The 25,987-nt window shown below is 38.4% G+C and overlaps 1 protein-coding gene across 8 annotated transcripts in view; it reads left to right on the top strand.

The window, feature by feature from the left end:
* Positions 1 to 25,987, top strand: part of PDE1C (phosphodiesterase 1C) — a 524,818-nt gene that overhangs the window by 392,908 nt on the left and 105,923 nt on the right. For all 8 annotated transcript variants that reach the window (XM_045495246.1, XM_045495245.1, XM_045495244.1 and 5 more), the window contains 5 exons: positions 9,113 to 9,226; positions 11,103 to 11,285; positions 12,275 to 12,341; positions 17,922 to 18,038; positions 20,470 to 20,610. In XM_045495246.1, coding sequence (XP_045351202.1) covers positions 9,113 to 9,226; positions 11,103 to 11,285; positions 12,275 to 12,341; positions 17,922 to 18,038; positions 20,470 to 20,610 — 622 coding nt within the window. The remainder of the gene's footprint in view (positions 1 to 9,112; positions 9,227 to 11,102; positions 11,286 to 12,274; positions 12,342 to 17,921; positions 18,039 to 20,469; positions 20,611 to 25,987) is intronic.

Raw genomic sequence — 25,987 nt, 5'->3', positions numbered from 1 at the left:
TTCCTTTCCAGTATTTATGCCTTTTATTTCTTCTCCTTTCTTTCTTGAGCTGGTGAGAACTTCCCATATAGGCTTGAAGGGAATTAGTGGTAATACATGTCCCCATATTAGCTAGTTCAACAGGAAAACTCACCATATTTCAGTATTATGTATGATGATGTTTGCTGTAGTATTTTGTTTTAAAGACCCAGTGTCAGATTTAGGAAATTCACTTTGACTCCTTCTTTGTGAAGATATTTATCATGAATAGATGTTTTCTCAAATGCTTTTTCTAAACCTATTATGAAGAGTGTATGATTTTTTCTTTCATTTCTGTTAAAATAATACCATTTCTTCATTGCTTTAAAATATTAAAGCAACCTTGCATTTTGCAAGTTTGCTTGGTGTTTGCTTTCCATTTTATTTATCTCTGGATTTAGTTTGCTAAAATTCTGTTTAGGATTTTTTCATCTATGTTTATGAGAGGCTGATCTGTAATTCTGTTATTATAATTGTCTTGTTTAGTTTTGGATGCAAGAGTATGCTGGCTTCACAAAATGAATTGGAAAATGTTTCTTCTTTTGCTTTTCTCTGGAAGATTGTGTTATGTCCTCTTTGGATGAATTCATTGATAAAATGATTTAGCACTGTCATTTTCTTTGTGGTAAAATATTAAACTGTGGATTCAGTTTCTTCAGTGGATACAGAAGTATTTATATTTTATCTTTTTTCTTATAAAATTTTTTGATGAATTAAGTTGTCTGAAATTTAAAAATTTTATCTCAATTTTTAAATGTATCTGCAGAAAAGTATTTATGTTATTTTTTAGTATTGTTTAAAATGTCTCTGGGATCTGTAGTAATATTCACTCTTATATTCTTGATATTTGGTTACTTGTGCCTTTTTTTTGGTCTTGATCAGTCATGTTTGGCCTAAGCATTTCATTAACCTTTTCAATTATTTGAATTATTAAATTCAATTATTAAGCTTTATTGATTTACTTAGCTTTTGGTTTTGGTGATTATTTTTTGTTATTATTTTGGCTTTATTTTTCCTAAGTAAACGTTTGTTTTCTACTTAATTAAGTTTTGTTTATTGTGTTTATTTATTTTTTTGCTATCTTTAACTTCTTCTGGATTAACTTGTTCTTTTTCTGTTTTCTTGAGATGGGTTAACTTACTTTTTCTAATTTCTTGAGATAGATAATGAGATCACTTATTTTCAGATGTTCTCCCTTTCTGATCTAGTTAGTTAAGACTATATATTTCCAGGGGCACCTGGGTGACCCAGTGGGTTAGGCATCTGACTTCAGCTTAGGTCATGGTCTCTCGGTCCATTAGTTCAAGCCCCACATCAGGCTCTGTGCTGACAGCTCAGAGCCTGGAGCCTGCCTCAAATTCTATGTGTCCCTCTCTCTCTGCCCTTCCCCCACTCATGTTCTCTGTCTGTCTCTCAAAAATGAATAAATGTTAAAAAATTAAAAAATAAAATACTGTATATTTCCCTCTCAGCACTGCTTTACCTGAATGCCACACGTTTGATGTATCATATTTTTATTGACATTAGAATGATTTTCTCATTTAATCTTTGACCCATGGTTATTTAGAAGTATATTCCTAAATTTTCAAACGTTTAGAATATTTCTATTCATTTTTTTTGTTCTTGACTTCAACCTGAGTTCCACTGTTATTAGAGAACATTATCTGATTTCAATTATTTGAAATTTGTTGTTATTTTTGCTATGACCCAGCATATAGTCAATTTTGATAACTGTTACATGTGCATTTGAAGAGAACATACTCTGCAACTGACTGTAGTGTTCATTCAGTACATGTTCAATTAGGTCAGTTTTGTTAATAATGATATTTAAAGTCTTGTATAACATTATGTTTTTACTAGTCAATAGCGTATGTAAAAATACAGAAATGCACCTAGGCACCCAGTTGTTTTTTTTTTTTTAAGTGAAAGAATAATTCGAGCCCAATAATCCATTTAAATTTATTTGAACCTCTGCCTAAGCATGTTGGGAGCCATAGAAGCAAAATTCTCTTTTATTTAGAGCATTAACAAAAGGTAAAAGTTACATAACTAGGCTATTCTTGCCAGTCATCATTTTTGTTGGTATTCGTGCTTTTGGGGGTCACTATATCAGGATATCACATGCTCCAAACAAGTCCTTTCCCAGAAATTATTAAAAACAACCCTCCATGCTACCACCAAACTCATGCAACACCTTATTTATCACTGTGCTCTCACATGAGAGATTATATTCCTACTGCACTGTTCAGGCTATTAGACAAGCCTAATTACAACAAAAATGTATAGAATTTTCCCACTTACTAAGTAACTACACTCCTTTGCTCTGCTGCTAGATCTTTTAAAACGCTACTCTTTAGGACGCCTGGGTATCTCAGTCGGTTAAGTGTCTGATTCTTGGTTTAGGCTAGGGTCATGGTCTCACGGGTTCATGAGTTTGAGCCCTGCATCCGGCTTCACACTGACAGTGTGGAGCCTGCTTGGGATCTCTCTCTCCCTCTCTTTCCGCACCTCCCCTGCTCACGCTCTCTCTCTCTCTCTCTCTCAATAATAAATAAACAAAAAAAAATGAAAATCTTATCATGCCGCTCCCTACCCCGTTTAAAAATTGTCCAGGGGAATCCACATTATCTCCAGGAGAAAATTAAATTTCTTTAGCTTGGCATAATAGTCCCGCCAGGGTCTGGCTTCTTTCTGCCTTCTTCTAAAGTTTTATCTCTTCATATACCCCTAAGTTCCAGCTACCTATGGGAATTTCCTGAATGGATCACAGTCTTCTGGCTGCTCCCTTAGTCTAAAGTTTGCCAGTTTTTTGTTTTGTTTTGTTTTGTTTTATCTCGCTTGCCTGGCTGAGGCCTATCTGGCCTCCAGTGGCTCTGATGTCATCTCCTCAAGTGAGTGCCTTGTTATTTGTACATTCCCCTCCTTTTTGCTTTCTTAGCACCTTTGTCACCTCAGGGATCATGCTTGCCATGCTTCATGGCAGGTGCCTATTAGCTATCCATTTTCCCTAATTAAGGAAAAGTTCTGCATTTTCTCCTTTGGATTGTTAGAGCCTGTCACAGTGCCTGCATACAGAAAGCACCCAGCAAATGCTGAATGAGTGTTACAAGTGCACGCACCCTAATTAATTATAAAAACAAACCAGAAAAATACTCAGATGGCATTGGCGGCAGATGACATTAAAACATAAATCTGAGGGTCACTTAGAGTATCCCACTCTAGGGCTGTTTTAGGAGGAATTGTTCTAATTTACTTTCTGTGGCATTTAGGTAAGTGGCAGGGGATGGGAGTGACATGGAGGAAACAGGTGTGTGAAAAGTACACAGAGATGTTTTTGCCTTACAAATACACGGATGTGATGAACTGAAACACTGAGTGTTTTATTCAAAAGAGTTTTTAGGACTCATGATTCCCTGGAACCTGCACAGGAAGTGTTTTAAAAGATCCAGTTCCCTTTTACATTCTTTCAAATTAAACAAAGCCTGTCTGAGATAACAGCCATCCTTGGCCCCAGTGGCATTTTTGTTGCTGCTTATCCATTCTCAAAGGGAATAACCTGGGGCAGAAAGGACCGATAATAAGAAACCGTATTTCCTGGCTTTTTATTCCAGTTTATTTTTGCTGGGTAGGCTTTTCTGATGATTTCATTGTAGTAGTGTCTAAAGCTCAACGAATATATGTGCTTTCAAAGCATAGTATAGGAGGGTTTTTAGGACGTCACCTGGGTGGGGAGTAGTGCTTAGTCCATTGTAGGGCAATTTTCTGGGTTATGAAGTTGAGTCAAAAAGTTGTTTCCTAATAAAATCAACCCCATTGGTTCTAGAAAATTATCCATTCCAACAGCCTTTCAAATTCAAAAATATGGTGTTCGGCCTTTCCTCACTTAGTTCCTCTCTTCTGGTGCTTATATGCGTTTCAAATAATGGCATGGTCTCAAGGTAACTCAGCATCCAGGACTTGCTCTGGGCTTGAGGGCACGGGAAGCTAAGTAACACAGCATTTCATCATATGCCTTGTAGCTAGGAAGCCTGTGGAAAGCAGCTTCTGTAGAGAAGTGGAGGACTCGGGTAAAGATGCCGTGGTTCATCCACAATAAAATTATACCCTTCATAACAGAAAGGCATATTGCCAAAGTTTGAAAGCATAAGCCAGTCCTAAAATGGTGTTGCACTTCTATATTGGAACCATTATCTGGCAGCCATGGTGACAGAAATAAATGTAGTGCTGGAAACTATGAACATTCACGCAGAAGAGAAACTTTATTATTGGTATTGTTGTATATTTCCCTCTTCCCTCCCTCAGCTTTCTCCCTCTCTCCCTTCCTTTAGGTGCCTGGACCAAAATTTCTTATGAATAGTATTAAATAGCTAGTTATATAGAGTAGAGCTTACCTGGGATTGGTCCTTTGGGACCTTGGCTTTTAGGTGAAATGAATCCACATGGAAAAATACCCAGACAAATTTCACTAGGAAAACAAAGGAGGGCATCTGAGCCTTCCTCCTTTAGCTAGTCTTCTCCAAAGTTAACAAAAATACTTTATAAGTGGGTATGAGAGATCTTGGCTATTTTTAGACAACTCTTCTTAAGATGGATTCAAATCTAGGGATTTGGTGGCAGTGGTGAAAGAGCTAATTTGAAACTCTTCCATTCATGAAGCTACAGTTTCATGTGGTAGGTAGGGAAGGACAGGGCATCATATTCCAAGAAGGATAAGGAGGAGAGGGTGTAGAGGGGGCCAGTGGAGAAACACCCACCTGAATGCTGTCTTAGAGCTCAACAATATTTGAAAATAAGGACATTTGGAATTTTCTAGGGTTTGTGTGGTGGCTACATAAAGCATAAAGCTGGCAGCTATGTGGACAGGGACAGCTATGGCTTGTGTTTGATGGGTGCCAGTCCAAATAGGAGCTGGGCGTCTAAAAAGCTGGTCACCATTTACTTCTTTTTTTCTAAAAAAGAAGTTTATATAGTCTATTGTCGTGTTTTGTTTCCTTTAAATTTCTTTTCCTGTCTCAGTATGTTTGCTTTTTATTACATTATGATTTCCGCTCTCACCTTTGTTTCACAGATCCATGTTTTCTTGAATTTTGTTGAACACAAAGCAGATGTTCCCTGAAACTTACTTCTGTTGCCATTAGTGAATTTTATTTTTGAAAGTGAGTCCTTGCTCTTCATTTTGAGTGCTGTATTCTCTTTCTTTAATGCTGAATCTTTTCATTGATATGTTTTGTATATATTATATATATAATATTATATAAGTATATACATAAGTATATATATGATATATAATATATAATATATAATAATGTGTATATATATATATTTCTGTTTAGTTGTTCTTGAACAAAGAGAGGTGACTGTCAACTAGGTGCTCTCCATAAACACACTGAGTGTGTCCTAGGTTTCCTTTGTGTCCACCAGGGTGTAGGTAGAATCTTTTGCTCATCTCGTAAGCCAGGGAAATGGGAACAGATAAGAATTTTTAGTACTTCTTACGCATCCTAAAGGTACTTTATTCTGTATTATTTCTTCTCTGGGTTTGTTGAAGTCACTCAGTTATGGGTTTGCTTCTGTTGACAACTTTCTGTCGTGTCAGACCTTCACAGCAGATACATAAATGTGTTTGTGCCCAATGTCTGACTGGCACGACTGGTGACTACATCAGGAGGGAGCCCCACGCTGTTGATTTTCTGCTGCTTGTGGTACCAAGCCTGGGACTTTCCAGGGGAGATGATTTTCAGCACTCTAATCTGAACTGTGGAGTGGGATTCCAGGTGATGCTTTCCCTGGGAGCCCCACTCCTGTTCTGGCCTGTGGTCCTGGTGCGAGATCACAAGATGATACCCAACTCTTCTAGACTTGTATTGCCCCGATACTGTGCTTTCCTGGGAGTAGGGATCTTTAAGAATAGTGGATTCAAAGCAGTATTCCATATAATGTTCTTAATAATTTCAGTTGTTTTTGACGATTATAATTGCTTTTTGGTTCATAAAAGTGACATAGGAAGCCCTTCTACTAGGAACAGGAGCTTGTCTTGGGAGAAGACCTATCAGTCATTTTTATATTTCCTTGGCCTTATATAATTAGGATTGTGTTTCATCTGCCATTTGTTAAAATCTTTGAAACTACTTGTCTATTTTGTAAAGACTGGCTTAGTTAAATCTAGGTCATGAATTCACAATCCATTTAATGGGAGAACCATGAATGTACTCCCACCCTTGAAAGGTCACTGTCCTAGAGTATGCCTTCAAGTTTATTGTTTTTTTGTTTTGTTTTGTTTTGTTTTGGAAAATCATATTAATGATGGATTTTTGAACTTATCCACACCTGAGAATATATTTGTAGGCAATTCTACTGTATAGATATAGACATAGATCTCTTGAATTATACCACATTATTCTTTAAAAAATGGTATTACTTTTACATTGCTCTCTGGTATTTGGCATGGTAGAATTCTATGGCCAGCTACATTTCTAGTTACTTTGTAAGTCATATATTTTATTTTCTCAAACGCTTTCAAGTTCTTTTCTCTATTCCTTGAAATGAAAAATTACAACAGCAAATGTTGGATGTTTTTATTTATTTTTTCCCGGTTTTATCTGATCCCTTTTCATCCTCTTACAAAAGGCTTTCTTCAGTCTAGGAAAACTTATTTGACTAAAGCTGCTTCTGTTTGTTTATTTCTTATGGAAGCCCTATTGCAGGTAGACAGAATCATCTGGTCCTTACTTCTATTAGTCTTACGTTTTGCCTAGCCATTTTTTTTTTTTTTTTTACTTTTGGTTCATTCCCCTTAGGTTTTGAGATTTGACATGGGTCCTATTAGAGATTCATGTCAATTCCTGGTGGAATCTTTAAACCCCAAATGAAGGGAGAAAATTAAAAAAAAATTTTTTTAATTTACCCTCATTTGACTTTGCTGGTTGAGATTCCAGACATCTTGGGGGTAGTTGGGCCCCTGGAGGTGAGAGTCAAAATTAGAGGCAGACTTAGCCAGGAATGTGTTTTGCTAAAGAACTTCCATTCCTTATTTGGAATAGCTCTCAGGGCTCACAGCTACAACAATCTCCCCATTCTTTGGCAGGCTGGCTGTCCACTGTGTGTGAGTGACTGGTAAGCCCTTCCATGCCAACTCCCTGTCCTGCTGCCCCTGAAATCCAGAACACTTCCTAGTGCTGCTAATGGGAGCCACAGGGCTGATCCTTACCTCTAAGCCCACAGAGGCCTCTGCTGGTTTCCTTTGCCTATTTTCCCATTACGTGCTGGAGATTCACAAGTCCAGTAGTGACCATCCTCAATCTAATTTCTTCTGTATTTTATATCACTGGAATTCCTGGGAATTTCTTTTGTGTGGCTGACCTACTGTTTAAGGTTAATCCAGAACTTTTCCTCAGTATTTACAGATGATCATTTTCATGTAGATCTGGAGGGGAGTAGTCTACACCTGGCCAAGAAGTGACCTATTATCTCTTATGATGGCAAATCTGAGGATATTTTGAAGTCAGGAACGTGGGCATAGCCTTGGGAAATGGAGACTTCATAATACTCTTAGGTATATTGCTAGAATGTTTCCTGTCTGGCTGCCTCTGATGATCAAGGTCACTGAATAACAGCAACAATAATAGTAACAATTGCCTTCAGAAAAACAAAGAGGAAATGAGGAGATGTTGGTCAAAGAATAGAGACTTTTAGTTATAAGATGAATAAGTTTTGGGGATCTAATGTGTTTTGGTGATTATAGCACCGTGATTATAGTTAGCAAGTATTAGTTTCAAGTATTGTATACTTGAAAGTTGCCAACAGAGTAAATCTTAAATGTCTTTGCCGCGCACACACACACACACACACACACACACACAAACGGGTTGTAAATATTTGAGATGATGAATGTGTTAACTAATCCTATTTTGGTAATCATTTTTGCAGTATTTACATGTGTCAAATCACTGTATTGCACACCTTAAATTTATACAATGTGATGTGTTAATTATATTAAAGCTAGAAAAAATCCACATGATTGATGTGAACATATTAATATCAATTTGATTTAATCTTTATATCAACTTAGAACATTTGGTGGTTGAATCTCCTATTTTTTTTTTTTTTTTTTAGCTGACACTCAGAGAAGTTAGATAACTGGCCTGGTATAGCATAGCTAATATGTTGGGATATGGGGCTCAGACCCAAGGTTGTCCTCAAAGTTTCTGCTCTTTTCTTTACCTAGTGTCAAACAGCCCAAGGAGTTTGTTCAACCTCCATATCTCTGGTATTTATAATGTTCTCAGTTACTGGACTTTGATCCTCTGCTGTCATTTTATTGCTCTCACATATGCTAACTCCTTCTCTGTGGGGATAATGTTGATATAAATAAGAGAGCATATTTTATCATTTCTTTTACATTGTCTGGAATACTTGACCAGCAGTGGGGAAGGTCTTGTCTTCATTACCTTGGTTTATCATCCAGCCTCTTCCCCCCCCCCCCCCCCCCTGCTTAGAGCTGGGGTATTAATCTGCAAGGAATTCCTCCTGTCCAGGAAAATAGTTTCTCTTCATGTATTCCTTATGTAGCCCTCTATGGGTATTTTGGTGGTCTGACTCTCCTTACCTATCCTGGAACACCCGTTGGCCATGAGGTTACCCATGCAGGCTCATGAAGCTGGTCACTGCTGAACAAACATCACACAGTCTTCAACACAGTGGAATCTCCAGTGGCATTTGGTGAATATTGGTGCTGCTCATGCTTTAATACGTCCAATTAGAACCAAAAAAATTGAAATCAGAGAAGCAGCAAAATCATTGGTAATTTAGGGAACTCTTAGATAAAAGATAGCTAGAAGTCTCGGGGGTGGTCAGTGCCTGGTGGATGAGAACATTTTTTGTTTTTGCTTCACATTGGCAAAAACGTATGTGTTTGTTTTATAACTTGCTCTTTTGAGAAATACTGGTCTACTCCATCACTAGATTTGTGTTTTCCTTTCAGGTATTATTGAGATAAATAAAAATATCCAATGGCTGTAAAATGTGTCGCTATAATTGTAAGATTGTTCTTTGTTTCCTCTATTCTAGTTTAGTCATGTCTTTTTTTTCCCCCTAGGCTACGGTCTTTGGTCAAACAATTAGAGAGAGGAGAGGCTTCAGTGGTAGATCTTAAGAAGAATTTGGAATATGCGGCCACAGTACTTGAATCCGTGTACATTGATGAAACCAGGTAAGCTAGAAATGACAGAAGTTAGTGCCCTGATGGGAAGTTTTCTGTCATGTGGTTTTCTGAAATGTCTCCCGTGGCCTGTATGGGGTAGCAGTCAAATGACTGGTCATGGCACTTTAGTTTCCACAAAGGAATCAGGTAGATTTTCACCCTCACACATCCTCTGTACCTCCTCATCTAGAAAAGAAGCTACTTGAACTTCTCTCACATGGCCTTTATGACAATGAAGTGAGATAATGTAAGAGGAGAAGAAATGATTTTTAAAAATATGGTAAGATTTCTTATCAAGTGTAGAGTTCCACTGTAATTATTGCACATTGTCAGCCTCGGCCTAAAAATTATGTTCGTGTTTTAATTCACATCTGTCTCTAAGCGGAAACTCCTGAAGTGGTAGTGAAGCATTTATCCCCTTAAGCACCGAGAATTCCTCCTTCAATCTTACATGTTACTGATTTTCTTAATAGACTCATCCCACTTGAATTACCCAAAAGTATGAAAGCACTTCCAGTCACCAAATGCATTTGAAAATAGCAAAACAGCTTTTCTTTTGAAAAATGTTGACATGGTAAATATGAAAATCTTATCTTCTTTTTCCTAATTCAGACAGGCTCCTCTGTCAGTCTTACTTTCCTGTGCCAGATTCCAATCTGAAAGGATTTCCCCCTGATCTAAGAATTATGTATGTGGCTTAGTGTTTGGTGACATGCTTGGTTCCTAATTTAAGGAAATTTGATATCTTAGTTTTTTCCCAAATGTTTCATTTTCTCCCCTGCCCCCAGTTGATGTGTCTAAAGGGGGGAGGGGGGAAAGAACCTTTTTTAAAAAACCCTTTTTATGAACACCTGTTTATACTGCTTATTTTTAGCAGGGCTTAATATAAATATAAAATATAGTTTTATTATAACTCATTACTATTTATGTTCTCTTCTGGTGGTCTGACATATGAACAAGTTTGAAAAGTCAGGTAAGCACATCTGACTTACATAACTGAGCTCAAATAAAGAACTGAATTATTTTGGAAATTTTTCTTGAATTTAGAATTTAAATTTCTATAATGTGCTATCAAACTAGAAAGAATATCAGTTGACATCATTTCATATGTTTATTATTTCAGAGGACTGGGTTGATGTGATTTGGATAATATTTTACAAAGTAGTTCTTTTTCTCTTTTACATTAAATTTTTAAAAAAATATTTATTTTATTTTATTTTAAACTTATTTTTATTAAAAATTTATTTATAATTGATGTATAACATTGGGTAACTTTCAGTTGTACAGTGGGTTGATTTATTATATGTTATATATTATAATATTACCACCATAGCGTTAGCTAACACCTCTATCAGGTCACATAATCATCATTATTTTTTTTGTGGTGGGAACAATTAAGATCTAGTCTCTTAGCAACTTCGGAGTTTGTGATACAGTATTATTGTCTATAGCAAAGTCTTTAAATATTCTTTTTTTAAACCCAAAATAATGCCACATGATCCATCTCTAAAATAAACCTCCCTGTGAATGCATGTTTAAGTGGAGGATTTCTATCCCATTCAAATTCCACAAACCTAGGAATACAGATACTGGGTGCTCCTTAGTGCAGTGGGTCTGAGACCTACAGCCAGAGATGGAGTATATTTGACTTCCTCTGAGTTCTGTGTTTCTTTGTCCAGTCTGGTAGACAGAACCATCCTGAAACATAAATGGTGAGGTTTTACAAGCCTTACTAAAAACATGCTGTATTTTTTGTGGCCATTTTTGTCTGGTTTCGTTGTACCTATGTATGCAGGTGGGGTAGAAAGAAGGAGCAGCTGTTTTGAACAGAGAGCTCTAACTTCAGATTTAATCTCAGTGTCCTGGTTGTATTTCCTCCGTTCAGGCGACTCCTGGATACAGAGGATGAACTCAGTGACATTCAGTCAGATGCAGTGCCTTCTGAGGTCCGAGACTGGCTGGCCTCCACCTTCACGAGGCAGATGGGGATGATGCTCAGAAGGAGCGAGGAGAAGCCACGGTTCAAGAGCATCGTCCATGCAGTGCAGGCCGGGATATTTGTGGAGAGGTAAAGATAGCTGTCATTCAACGACCAAAGCAGCAAAAGGAACACCAGTTTCCAACAACTGAAAGCTTTTCTTTGATTGAATTTTGGTGTCTTTATAAACCAGAAAATTCTGGTGGAAACAGAGAGTCTCGAATGAGAGATTGCCAAAACATATCTATTTAATCTCCGTAGCATCATTAGGACAAGCGTTTTCCTTTGCTCAGAATGCTTCCTGTTAACTAGAAAAGATCTGGTTTGAGTTTTAAAAAAGGCCATCATCTAAGCCATCATCCTTTGACATATGTGGATAGTGCCTGCATTTGGAACAGGGCAAAGATGCCTTGAGGTTGTTGACCCAGAGGGACCAGTTTGTTGAAAGGCTTTGAGTTCCCCATGACACTTTCCAATTTTGTTGGCCATTTTGCTCTTTAAGTTAAATTGCCCCCTCCCCCAGAAATAGATTGCAGTAATTGATTTCTTCTTCCTATAATCCTTACTGCACAAATCAATTTATTCTTCCTATGACCCTCATTACACAGTTACAGGTTTTAGAAATGCCACAGTCAGTTCAGAGTTCACTTGGGACATTTTTCTTTTTGTTTCTGACAGTTCTAAAGAACAAGCTCTTCCAAATGGGTTGCCCATAGGAGTTCCTCATTCAGGTTAAAGTGCTACTTTGCATACTGTCTATGCTGTACTATAATTCACTTCTGGCAGAAGAAGTGACCCATTTTAATAATTGACTTTCCAATTTGGGGCACAGAGATTAATTTTTTTTTTGTTTCTTTCCAATGGTTCACGTATTTGGGATTGCTTTAATATCCCTTGAATTTAACTCTTTCTTAGGCGACTTGAATGCCTATGAAAAAGGTTGTAAAACACCATTACGTTTCTTGGTTCACCCAACGACATGACTTCTCATTATTTGTCAGCACTTAGTATAAGTGTGTGTCCTGCTAATTCCTGTTTGTAAGATATGACATTGCATTTTTCCCCTCTGACTTTGCCAGAATGTATAGACGGACATCAAACATGGTTGGACTGAGCTACCCACCAGCTGTTATTGAAGCATTAAAGGTAATACCAATGAAAAGATCTTACAGTGTACACGGTATCCTATAAAAAGTATAGTTACATTTGTTGTTAGAAAATGAGAGGCTTTCATGTACAGGTTTCCCAGTCATTCTTGACTTCTTATTTTTCACTTATCTGTTCTTACAGTATCACAATCTTTTTGCCTTTGTCTTGCTAATTTTTTTCTTTCTTTCTGTTGTTTGTTTATTTATAAATGCTTATTTATTTATTTTGAGAGAGAGAGAGAGAGACAGGGGGAGAGAGAGAATGAGTAGGGAAGGGCCAGAGAGAGAAGGGGAGAGAAGAGAGAGAGAATCCCAAGTAGGCTCCATGCTCAACAAGAGCCTGACATGGGGCTCAATCTCATGGTGGCGAGATCATGACCATGAAATCATGACCTGAACTGAAATCAAGAGTCAGACATTTAACCAACTGAGCCACCCAGGCACCCTGATAATTTTTTAAATCACACAGTGTGGGTTTCATATTTTTCTACATCACCATCAGAAGGATCTTTGCTGATCAAAGTGGTATCATTATCTGATTATCTACTCTAAGCCCATTTTGTAGATGAAGAAACTGAGACTTAGTGAGATTTTTAAAAAGATACGGTTAATTAGAGCCAGAGCTAAAGTTTGATACCAGAGTTCCAATCACATTGTAAGCTCTCAGTAACGTTTTACTGCATGAATGTGTGTCCCCAGAACCCATGTATCCTACTGTTTACCCAAGACTCCCACTGAGCCCAAAAGTTCCATGAGAAGTTACATAGACATTTGAGTCTAAGTGTGCTAAGTCCTGGAGAGTTATTTTGTCAGGCAAGCTCTTGGAATTGTATAGAATATCTCTAAAAGCCTCAAAGTGGATGTATTCCTCTAGATATGCATCCATTCAGGTCCACTGGTTTGAGGTTATCCTGGCTGTACTAAAGCGGATCTGGCTTCTGGATTTGAGGGTGGGGCTGTGCTGAGGGCCAGATCACTTGGCTCCTTGACATTGCATGATGTCTGTACATGGAATCATCCATTTGCTCAGGGACATCCTAGCACCATTACTATTGTTGAATGTATTGTTGTCTTTCTCTGAAACCTGAAACATGTATTACCTGATGATATTTTTGGAAGATAACTTAAATTACCTATTTATGGAATCAGGGATGGGAGTGCTTAATTCAATGTCAAGAGTGAGCCTTTTGGGGCCATTTTGATTATATATTTCATAGTCTCTTTCTCTTGCTGCAAGAACATTCACTAATTGAATTTGTGAGACCCTATATTCAGTTTCTCAGTTCTCCATTTTCTGTCTCTTAGCTCATCCTAAGAACAGGAAAGATACTCAAGAAGGTTACAGCAAGAAGACACGTTTCCTGTCACTCCTTTTCAATCCCCCCACCAGTGCCCAATACATTGGTGAAATTCGTAGCGACATTTCTCATTTAATCAGTGAAATTGCTTCACGAGATCTGATGTTTCATAACACCCATTATGAAGCTGCATTGATTTTCTTAACTGAACCTGAAACATTCAATGAAAGCTTAGGGACATTAAAAGAAGCCTTTATCTTATAATTTCTTCTTTTATTGTAAACATCAATACAGGTGGTTATACCTGTGCTAAGAAATTTATGAAAATATTTCTTCTAAATTGGAGCATCTTTTCTATGCAAAATAACTGAAGAAAATGTGGAGCAACCTGGGATATCCATGAATTGTTATTTTTTAGCTTAGGGAAAAGTAATTCTCAGATGAACACATGTTGTCTTTCTGAGGGGAAAGGAACCTAGATGATACAGCCCAAGAATAAGTACTAACTCTCCAAATTACTACCCTTCTCCACAAGTATTGCTGATAATGTGCATAAGGCTAAAGCTTCCCTTTGTCTTGATCCTGTCCACTGTTTACTGGGGAAGTTCAAGATCTTTTTACAATGTAATATTTCTACCCCACCCCCACCCCCACAAGACTTTGGTTTTATCTGCAGTGGATTGAAGGGGAGTTGGCAAGATCACACAGATATTCTTTTTTTTTTTTTCTTTCCTTTTTTTTTTTTTTTTGTTTTAGGTGGTGCTTGTTAGGAAAGGTTATTTCTACTTCATTGCCAGCAGTTTATATGGAACCACTATTGTTTCCTTCTATTATAGAAAATTTCCTGAAAGACTTAGAAAATACAATTCAGTAAAATAACCATCATGCCACTGACGTGTTAACCTTTGTGATTAATGTAAGAACATGGCATAAAATCACACTTAAATAAGAGAATAATTAACCACCACCAATCTCTAAATTTGAAATTTTTGTTCTTTTCATTTTTTCCATCCAATATATGCTAGCTTCTCATTTGGGGAGTTTTCTCTCTAATCTTTTGAGGTGGGGTTATTGAAATTATAGAAGTGTTGTTATTGTTTAGAAGGCAGCTGTTGTGTAACTTAGAAAGAGACACCCTGGGCAGACTCCAGGTTTAAAGTGGGAGGAAATGAGGAGTTTCAGGCTATGTTAGACTGATAGGAAGTTCATGAAATTTTTCTTCGGGAATGGGCCTTGGGCCAAGTTTGGTAAGACAGGAAGAATGGCTTAAGACAGTTAAAGTAGGTGCTTGTTAAAAATGGAGACTCCACGTCCTGCAGCAGGATTCTGCAAGTCCCTCACCCAAGAATCAGCATTTTTTCCTGAGCACCTTGGGTGGTTCTGAAGAACATTACAATTGGAGAATCACAACTACGGCCCTTTTAAAAATGAGTGGCAGACTCTGGAAAACAGTGTGGAAGTTCCTCAAAAAATTAAAAATAGATCTACCCTATGACCCAGCAGTAGCACTGCTAGGAATTTACCCAAGGGATACAGGAGTGCTGATGCATAGGGGCACTTGTACCCCAATGTTTATAGCAGTACTTTCAACAATAGCCAAATTATGGAAAGAGCCTAAATCTCCATCAACTGACAAATGGATAAAGAAGTTGTGGTTTATATATACAATGGAATACTACTTGGCAATGAGAAAGAATGAAATATGGCCTTTTGTAGCAATGTGGATGGAACTGGAGAGTGTTATGCTAAGCGAAATAAGTCATACAGAGAAAGACAAATACCGTATGTTTTCACTCTTATGTGGATCCTGAGAAACTTAACAGAAGACCATGGGGGAGGGGAAGGGGGAAAAAAAGGAGAGGGAGGGAGGCAAACCATAAGAGACTCTTAAAAACTGAGAATAAACTGAGGGTTGATGAGGAGTGTGAGGGAGGGGAAAGTGGGTGATGGGCATTGAGGAGGTCACCTGTTGGGAGGCACACTGGGTGTTGTATGGAAACCAATTTGACAATAAATTTCATATTAAAACAATAATAAACATATTCTTTATTTAAAAAAATAAAAATGAGTGGCAGGAGAGAACATCCATCTCACTATTCACACTCTTCCTCCTGTTTCCCTAACTCCTAATATTCAGAATAAATAATGACTTCTTACTGTGATGATTTCTCAATTTTCAGTGACAGCCTTTCTCTTTTCTATTCATTTGAGAGAATAGGATTAAAAAATCACAAAATGTTTTCCCACCTACTGAGTTGTCTGTGGACTTTTCCTTAGGACTAATGGTCAGACAATGGATGGCATGACAATGGCAATTATGGTAGCTAAGGTGAAGCTTTAGGTCTTGGGTTATCTTAAATGGTCCCGCTGTCTAGGGCCTGGGCCCTGTTGGGCATTTAGGGCATGAGACCTCAGTCACAGCATATATTCACTGAGTTTACAATGCCATCTGTTGGCAGTGATATCAGTGGGACTGTTACCTGGATCTGCTACCAAATGGCATTAGCCAATTCCTCTCGTCTTTCAGAGGTTGCCATCTGTAAAAGTGGGGAAAGTAACACCTATTTCTAGAGTTGTGAAGGCTAGCAAATGTACATTAACACTTCTCTCACTGAGCCTGGCACAGAAAATATGCTCAGTACTTAGAGCTATTTCTTTAGTTGTTATAATGGAGGAGAAATTATAGAAGGCTGAGGTGAGGTTACCAGTAAGTGTCAGTTGAAACAATCCACTGAAACCCTTTTGGAAAAGTTTTGTTTTCCCTATATATGATTCAGTTTTCCTGTGCCCTGGCATCCGAGAGAGACTCTAATGGCCTTAGGATGATCTTTGGTGGTTGGGATGTTTGAGATGGGACAGGATTGGAATAGCTGGCTGATGTTGGAATGCACTGAGGGCTGAGGTGAGAGCCCCTTAGGTTAACAGTTCCAGACCACCAGAGTCTCTCCCAGGGAAGCATCTGACACTTTACCTTGACTCAACATGGTCTCACATGGGTCCTTATTGTCATGCTTATGGCAGGACACTGTCTTTACTGAAAGTTAACCACCCCCCCTTTTTAAGTTTATTTATTTATTTACGAGAGAGAGAGAGAGAGAGAGAGAGAGAGAGAGAGAGAGAGAGAATGCACAAGTGGGGAAGGGGCAGAGAGAAAAAGGGAAGGAGAGAGAATCCCAAGTAGGCTCTGTACCACCAGTGCCGAGCCTGATGTGGAGCTCAAACTCACAAACCACGAGATCATGACCTGAGCCAAGGTTGGAAGCTTTAACTAACTGAGCCACCCAGGCACCCCTGAAAGTGAAACTCTTGACACAAGAAACCAAATAACTGTTGCTTTAACTATTGCTTAAACACACTTTTGTTTACTACATCCACAAGTGGCTGACTATAAGTCAAAGACGCATCAGACAAGTTTACATATATCTTGGAGTCTGTATCTTTATAGACATATAAGCCTTTGAACTTCAAGAATGGTGTGTGAGGAGCGCCTTCAGCTTAGGTCTTAGTTTTACTTTTTTTAGTAAAGTGACTTACAGATTTGAGGGCTAGGTTCTCAGATCAGTGACTCCAAAAGCGGTAGCATTTTTCTGTTTTGTGAAATGAAATCTTTCTCCATGGTTTTAGCTCAGCGGTTTGAACTGAAGTGACATATTACTTGTTCTGTATCAGGCATTTTTCTAAAGATTTTAAGTGGGTTAATGTTTTCAACTGTGGACTAAGAGGAAGTCCATAGGTAATAGTAAGGGACTGGGGAGAAGTTTGGAGGAGGGAAGCACCCTAGGTTGTTGTGAAGTGAATAAAGATGGGAAGTTCAGCGGTGTAGTGGACAGGCTTAATGGAAAGAGCCTGAGCTGAGGCATCTGTTGACTGTGTTTGTGTCCTCGCCCCCACTTGTGTCTATAACACTTCATTTGTGGTGCGTCTGAGGGAAGTGCACTTCTCAGTTTTCTCATCTGTAAGATGTAACCAATACTGCCTACTACTTAGGGTTGTTTTCAGGACAAATCATGTATTTATCACACATCATAATGCCTAGCATGTGGTAGGCACTCCATAAATTAGAGCTGTTGTTACAAATAGTAAGACTACTTAAAATTATTTTATCAGTGCATGCTACTTATGTGTGCCAAATTGGAAAAAGTTAAGGGCGAAAAGGTGTTAGAGTTTTGGGCTGTGAAAATCCTGGGTGAGGGTTATGGGGTAACTCCCAAGTGGGGAGACTCGTAGCTGTGCAAGTGGCTATGAACTAAGGCATTCTTTCTCCCTGCCCTGCCATACAGGATGTGGACAAGTGGTCCTTTGATGTCTTTTCCCTCAATGAGGCCAGCGGGGATCATGCACTGAAATTCATTTTCTATGAATTACTCACACGCTATGATCTGATCAGCCGTTTCAAGGTCAGTGCCTACATTTATTTATTTATTTAATTTATTTTAAATTTTTTTAATGTTTATTTATTCTTGAGAGAGAGAGAGAGAGAGAGACAGAGCTTGAGCAGGGGAAGGGCAGAGAGAGAGAGGGAGACACAGACTCTGAAGCAGGCTCCAGGCTCTGAGGTGTAAGCACAGAGCCCAGCGTGGGGCTCGAACTCACAGGCTGTGAGATCATGACCTGAGCTGAAGTCGGATGCCCAACCAACTGAGGGGCCACTCAGGAGCCCCACTGCCTACTTTTAAAATATGCATGCTTTGTCCACCCTTGCATGACTTTTGGGCTAAGACCAAGAGAATCCTTTTAATATGGACTGAAAACTGCTGTGGGTGACTTGGGAAGCATCATCCAGACAGCCGCTTCCCTGAATTCTGCAGTGGGAACTTTTCCTTAAGCCCTTGTCCAGTGGGGCTCACGGCAGGCAAGAGGCTGGAGCCACACAGTTTGATCCGAGTCTTCCTAGAAGTACAACCGGAAGTGTGGACTAGCAGAACTCCCCTACAACTCGGCCCGCGGATCTCATTTCAGCCTGATTTCATGTATTGTCAAGCACTCCTGGCATGGAGACAGTAATGGAGACAGAGTGTGCATCTGCTGTCTCTGCAAACTTCTTTCCCCACCACTTGGCTCAGATTCAGACAAATGCTCTCACTTATCATCTGTGACAGATCATCGGTATTTCCCAGCCATTCATGCTTCAAATTAATTCTTCAACTTTAAGTAAAGAGCATGAATTGTTTTCAGTGTTCAAACCCCTCTGCTTTCTTTTTTTTTTTTTTTTTTTCAACGTTTATTTATTTTTGGGACAGAGAGAGACAGAGCATGAACGGGGGAGGGGCAGAGAGAGAGGGAGACACAGAATCGGAAACAGGCTCCAGGCTCTGAGCCATCAGCCCAGAGCCCGACGCGGGGCTCGAACTCATGGACCGCGAGATCGTGACCTGGCTGAAGTCGGGACGCTTAACCGACTGCGCCACCCAGGCGCCCCATCCCCTCTGCTTTCTAATACCACGGACTCTAGAGGTGGGGCCAGGTTCCTCAGGGAATCTGTGCATTTGTCCAGTGACCTTTATCGTACCATGTTCCTTGCACTTCTCTCATCGTATGGATGAACCTCTGGAAATCGCAGGGTTTTTGTTTTTTGTTTTTTTAATATAATGCCTTGATTTCTCTAGACAGCACAGTTCTTTATCACTTTCCTAACACAGGTGGAGGTGGATTTCTTACATAGCCATAAATGCAGTGGTCCTCAATTACTTTTGTATCAAAAATCTGCTTGAAAACCTGGTGGATACTCAGTTCTTGTGCACATATGCACATCTTGTAACCTAACACTTCAGTGACTCATGGATCTCTCATGAACAGTCCAAAGAACCTAGGTTTATTGACTCTTCATCTTAAAAATGATAATGACTTAGTCTCTGACATATGAGAGGCAACATTTACATTTTTAAAAACCCACAAATGGTAAATATTGAAGGATGTGCCCAAGGAAGAACATGTAATGGATGCTCACAAAGCGTAATAGTAAAACATTTTCCTTTTTTTTTTTTTTTCCTTTCTAACATGATGGTTAGTCTCCTGGAATACTGGAATACACACTCTCTCTTTTTTCCCCAGTGTTATATTTGATAATTTACTCTAAACCAAGGAATTTATCCAGAACAGAAATACAGTGAATGTTTTCAGGAGCCCCTTTTTTTGTAGAAGTATTTTGCACTAGTCTTTATTTTCTGCCACACACAAAAAAAGCACGTATGTATATTATACATATTTGAGACAGAAAAAGAATTAGGCTAATTGGAAATATTAATCCAAATTGCAATGCAACAATAATAAATTGCCAAGTAATAGAACATATTTTGTTGTGTTTTTTCCATGTGTCCAGGGCATACAATCACTCCTTCTAAAGGGCACAGTTTTCAGGAAGTGGCAGCCTAATTTTATTTTGCAATGATTTTACAACTTGAGATCTCTATGTTTCCCCCCCAATACTTTATGTTTCCCCCCCCAAATAAATGATATATGCTACACAGCTTGTATTCATTTATTTCTCAAGAAATAAAAGACTTGACCCTTTGCTTGAGATATAAATGAACACCTACCTTTCTGCCCTAAATGTCTTTGAGATGATCCTGTTTCGTTCCCCCTGGAGCTCGAAACTGAGCACAAAAAGCAATTTGCAGGGCAGACTGTTCTTAAACCAGGGACTTCCTGGGAGATTTTTCAAATCAGCTGATAATTTGTTCAGCGATTTTTACTAATTTTGAAAAGTTCACATTTCTTCACGTGGTATGTTATGCCTCCAGAAAGAGGCAGCTAGAGTGCCTTAGATTTCTGCTGCCTCACTTCAGGCTACCAAATCACTAGCTAATCCACCTTCCTGCTCTCTTTCAGATCCCCATTTCTGCTCTTGTCTCATTTGTGGAGGCCCTGGAAGTAGGATACAGCAAGCATAAAAATCCTTACCACAATTTAATGCATGCTGCTGACGTTACACAGACTGTGCATTACCTCCTTTATAAGACAGGAGTAGCGGTAAGTACGGACAGGAATTCTTAGATGACACGAAAAAATGTGATGATGATTTTTTTTTATTGGAGGCACAAGAAGTGCACTGGTGCGTGGACTTCCTGCTCCCCCAAAATGGCCTAACCAGTCACTGAAGGTCTTGGGGTTCTTCATTTCCTCTGATATTTTCTCCATCCTGGACTTGATGAAATGAATATGAGATAGTGACTTGCATCTTTATTAGGCTATGGCCAAATTAAATATAATTTCTAGAACGAAATCTGTATTTCCAGATATGAAGAGTAGTACTATTAACCTCTTGCTATGGCCAATGACAGTGCTATCCATGTATACTGGAATTGTACCAATGTGCCTGGCACCCACATAACACACGGTTAGCTTTTGGTTTAAACCACTAGACCTTTTTCACAAGGACTATGGTTATTCTCATCCTATTTATGTGTGTTTGATTTGTTTGACCTAAGGGTCAATGTTACTTCTAACCATGTGAAACTTTTCTTGCTCATTTTGGCCCAACATTTCAACTCTTTAGATGTTTTTGAATCTCTGTTCTATAATCCATTGTATGAACTGACCTGTTTAACTTGCTTATCTATGCCTTTTCCCATTTTGCTTTGATGGGAGCCATTAATTTGACAAGATATAGCTATTAGTAACAAACAGCTAGTTCTCTATGTTGTTCTCTTGTGACTTTTTCCTTTGAAATCTTCTTCAGAGTTGACATCAAGGTAGACATTCTTCAGCTATGGTTATTAATTAGCCCATAAACTCAACACATTTGTTATTTTTTCCTCTAGGGCATGTTGAAAGACTTGGTCTAATGTCTCACTGAATTAAAAATGGAACACAGTGGGAAGAGTGTGGGCTTTGAAGCAAGATATAGTGGGACATAAATCCTTGAGTAATTACTTATTAGATTTTTGTGACCTATGATAAATTGCATAAATCTCTGAGTCAAGATTTCCTCATTCTTAAAATGGTGAAAAAATATTCCATCTTGTAGAAATACTGTGATGGTTAGGAATAAACTATGAAAAAGATGAAGTGCTCTATCTGCGTCATAAAGGAAGCTCAACAGTTAGGAATTGTTGTTAGTAAAACTTTGCTGGACTGCCCCCAAAAACCTCGTATCAATGTTCAGTTCTTTTTTGTTGTAAAACTGATTTTTAAAAAAACTTTAATATTTATTTATTTATTTAAATTAAAAAAAAAATGTTTATTTATTTTTGAGAGACAGAGCATGAATGGGAGAGGGGCAGAGAGAGAGTGAGACATAGAATCCGAAGCAGGTTCCAGGCTCTGAGCCATCAGTACAGAGCCTGATGCAAGGCTCAAACCCACAAACCATGAGATCATGACCTGAGCCATAGTCAGATGCTCAACCAACTGAGCCACCCAGTTGCCCCACGTTTATTTATTTTTTGAGAGAGACAGAGCATGAGTTGGGGAGGAGCAGAGAAAGAGGGAGACACAGAGTCCGAAGCAGGCTCTGAGCTGTCAGCACAGAGCCCAATGTGGGGCTCAAACCCACGGACCTGACTGCAAGATCATGACCTGAGCTGAAGTTGGATACTTAACTGACTGAGCCACCCATGCATAAAGGGGACCTGTTTAATGTGATAAAAGATTTTTGCCAGAAACATAGATCAGGCTTAGTTAATGGTGGTTCCATGAAGGCATGGAAGAAAACAGGGATGCCTGCATTAATGTTGCTATTGAGCATTTTTCTGGAGGTCTCAGCCAATGCAGTATCGTATCTAAAAAAGTTGAAGAAGTATCGTGTGAAAATAATTTTACCATCTCATTTAAAAATCAAGAAAATCAACCAAAAATTATTACATCAAATAAAAGTCCTCAATAAGATCTAGATAAAGTAGCTATCCTCTTGCTGGAAATTAACAAGTGTAATAGAAAAACACACATTCCTGAGAATTTTTTTAAAAAAATCAATAAATTGCTAATGAATAACTTTAAAAGTGATAAAAAGGAAACTGTAAAACTAAAGGGCAGAGAAACAACGTTTAAATAAAAAAAGAAATACATTATATTTTTTAATGTAAATCTTCAGTGTTATATAGATGTCAGTTTTCCTCAAACTAATCTATAAATTCAAAGCAATACCAATGAAAAGTAATGAAACATGATAAACTGAGTCTGAAATATATATAAAATAAATATTTCACAACTGTGGAAAAAACAGTTTTGAAAAAAAGTATGTGATGCGGTAGTTCTGATTCTACTAGGTATTAAAATAGATGCTGAAACTATAGTAATAAAGACAGGGTGGTCAGGGCACCTGGGTGACTGAGTTAAGTGTCCAGCTCTTGATTTTGGCTCAGGTCATGATCTGACTGTTTGTGAGATGGAACTCCATGCTGACAGCATGGAGCCTGTTTGAGATTCTCTCTCTCTCTCTCTCTCTCTCTCTCTCTCTCTCGGCCCCTCTCCTCCTCTCTCTCTCTCAAAAATAAAATAAATAAAATAAAGACAGGATGGTATTTGTGCAAAAATAGACAAATAGATGAATGAAATTGAGTAAAGTTTCAAAAACAAAACCCAAATTTATTTATTGAGCACTTATTATGTACTAGGTACATTTTTACAGGATGAGGATACATTGCTGCTCTTACAGAACTTATGTTCTAGTGGGAGGTTATAAATAGAAGACCGATGAAAAAATAAACAAAGAATATATCGTAGTGTTCTGTAAAGAATTAAAATAGGGCACCCACGCAGACAAAACTGGGAATTTCATTAGACAGTTAGGAAAGGCCTCTCTCTGGAGGTAATATTTAATCTGAGATGGTCATGAGTTTTAGCTTGAGCCATGCCAAGGACTGAAGAAGAGTATGCCGGTAGAGTTAAGGTGGAACTAGCACATATCCCGTCATGAGAGAAGAGCTTTGCAGCATTCAAGGAGCAGAATATAAAAGTACATGAGGGGAACAGTGGTACAAGACAAGTTTGGAGAAGGTAGGAATCAAACCAAGTTTGGCTTTATAGGCCTGAGTAACGAGTTTAAGTATAGTTTCTAGGTGCAGAGTGAGGCCTCTAAAGGATTTCAGACAGGGGAGTGATGTGCTCTGATAAAGATTAGAAAAATGTTACTGTGGAGGATAGATTTTGAGGCAGCCTGGTGGAAGAGGTGCTGTAGAAGTCTACCAGAGAGATAAGGGTAGTTTGAACACGGAAGGACAATCCTGGGATACAGAGACAAAAACATCTGTCTTTGAGGTAGAGTTAAAAGGACTGGGTGGTAAGTAGAATTTATGAATTTAAAAGAGTACATCTTACATCTTTGATTTGATAAATGGGGTTGATGAGAGAGCCTGGTGGCAAAACAGGCTTTGGGAGAGGGGGAGTCAACAGTTTTGATTTAGATATGTTGAGTTTCAGATCCTTATTAGACATCAGTGTGGAAATGTCCAGCGGGAAGAGAATGAATGGAGTCTAGACCTCTGGAAAGAGGTCAGGGATTCTCATGTAGGTTAGGAAATCTATAGCATATCAATGTTATGCAAAAGACATGGAATTAGATGAGATTATCTAAGGAGGGGGTGTGAATAGAGAAGTAGAAGGGGCTCTACAGTGAGTCCTGGAGGAGTCTAGAGTTTAAAATGAAGGTAAAGAATTAGAGCCACTAATGGTAACTAAAAAGGAGTGGTCAGTGACATGGAGTAAAAACCAAGAGAGTGCAGTGTCATGGAAGCCAAGGAAGGAAAGTGCTTCAAAAGAGAATAGTGAACTGTGTGACACATACCAAAATGTCCAGTAGGATGAGGATAGGCAAGTAACCACTGCCTTTGGCACATGGAAATCATTTGTGTCCTTGGCTTGAGTGGTCTCAGTGCTTTGGTGAGGATGGAACACTGAGTAGAGGATAATGAAGAAAGATTGCAGGTGAGAAGGTAAGGATGTGTGCATAGATGGCAACATTACAGGGAAAATGATTCAGTTCAACAAGTGTTTTGAGGACTGTTGTTCATTTGGGGGGCAAAAGAATGTTATTGTTCTACTTTAAATCATTTGCCAAATATCGGACAAATGAATTAAAGATGTGAATACAAAAATAAAAATCCGATCATATTAGAAGAAACTATGAGAATATGTTTATGTACTTGAAAAAGGAAATTCTTTCTTAAACACAAAAGTTATATAAAAATATTGATTAAGCTGAGTATATTAAAATTAAAACCTGTAGGGTAAAAAGAATCATCATAATGATGTAAGGAAAATATAGAGAGAGCAAGGATTAAGATCCAGGTTATAGAAAGGAATCAACAAGAAAAGACACAAATTCAGTAGAAAGTAGGAGGAAACCTATTCACAGAGTAACGATTGCCCTGTTATAAAGTCTCTGTCATAGGTAGACTTTGGTCTCCCCCCACTCTCCACTCCCCAGTTTATATTGTTGAAAGTCCTAATCTCCAGTGTTTCAGAATGTGACTATATTTGGAGATAAGATCTTTAAAGACATAATTTAGGTCACATAGGTGGGCCAATATGACTGTTGTCCTTATACAAAGAGGAGATTAAGATTGTAGACATGCATGTGCGCATAGGAAAGGCCATGTGAGGACACAACACAAAAGTGGCCATCTGCAACCTGAGAAGAAGGCTCTCACCACAAACCAACCCTGCCAATGCCTTGATCTTGGACTTCTAGCCTCTAGAACTGAAAAAATACATTTCTCTTGTTTAAGCTGCCTAGTCGGTGGCCATTTTGTTATGGCAGCCCAAGCAAACAAATAGAGTAGCAGAGCCACGATTTGGTCCCAGGATTGACTTCTGACACCATGCATTTATGTATTTAGCTATACTTCTATAATACCTGTGGCCAAAATAGAAACATAAAAAAATAAGCCCCTGATATTCTTACACCTCAGTGTCCTCATGTGATCCCTGAAAGTATTGTGGTGAGGATCAAAATGGATGTAAAAACGTACTTTGGACGCATCTATTCAACATATATATAGTCGGTACTTTCTGTGTACGGTGTACAATGGAGATATAAAGGTGAATCATATGTAGGTTTTTTAGCCCTCGAGAAAAACTCCAAGTATTTATGCTAATGCAAGTTATCATTAACATCAATGTTATATCCTAGCAGCCAATGATCATGATGTGCTGCATACTGTTCTTAAATGAGCTCGTTTGCCATTGAATTTTCATTATCAATTCAGGCCATATTCAGAATCATTCTTAAATATAGAAACTACTTCCCGCCCACACTCTCTTGGAAATGCAGCTCAAAACAAATTTCTTTCATTGCAAGCTTACAAAAACAGTGGGGAGCATTCTGATGAATGGAGAGCATATTGTTACTCTAACCTTTCATTACAAACCAAGAGGGGGAAAACGCTTTAAATCATTTCAGTTTTAT

Source organism: Leopardus geoffroyi, chromosome A2 (genome assembly GCF_018350155.1).
Source record: "Leopardus geoffroyi isolate Oge1 chromosome A2, O.geoffroyi_Oge1_pat1.0, whole genome shotgun sequence".
In the NCBI taxonomy this organism is placed as follows: Eukaryota; Metazoa; Chordata; class Mammalia; order Carnivora; family Felidae; genus Leopardus; species Leopardus geoffroyi.
The sequence above is the reverse complement of the archived record's forward strand: the minus strand, read 5'-3'. Positions and strand labels throughout refer to the sequence as shown.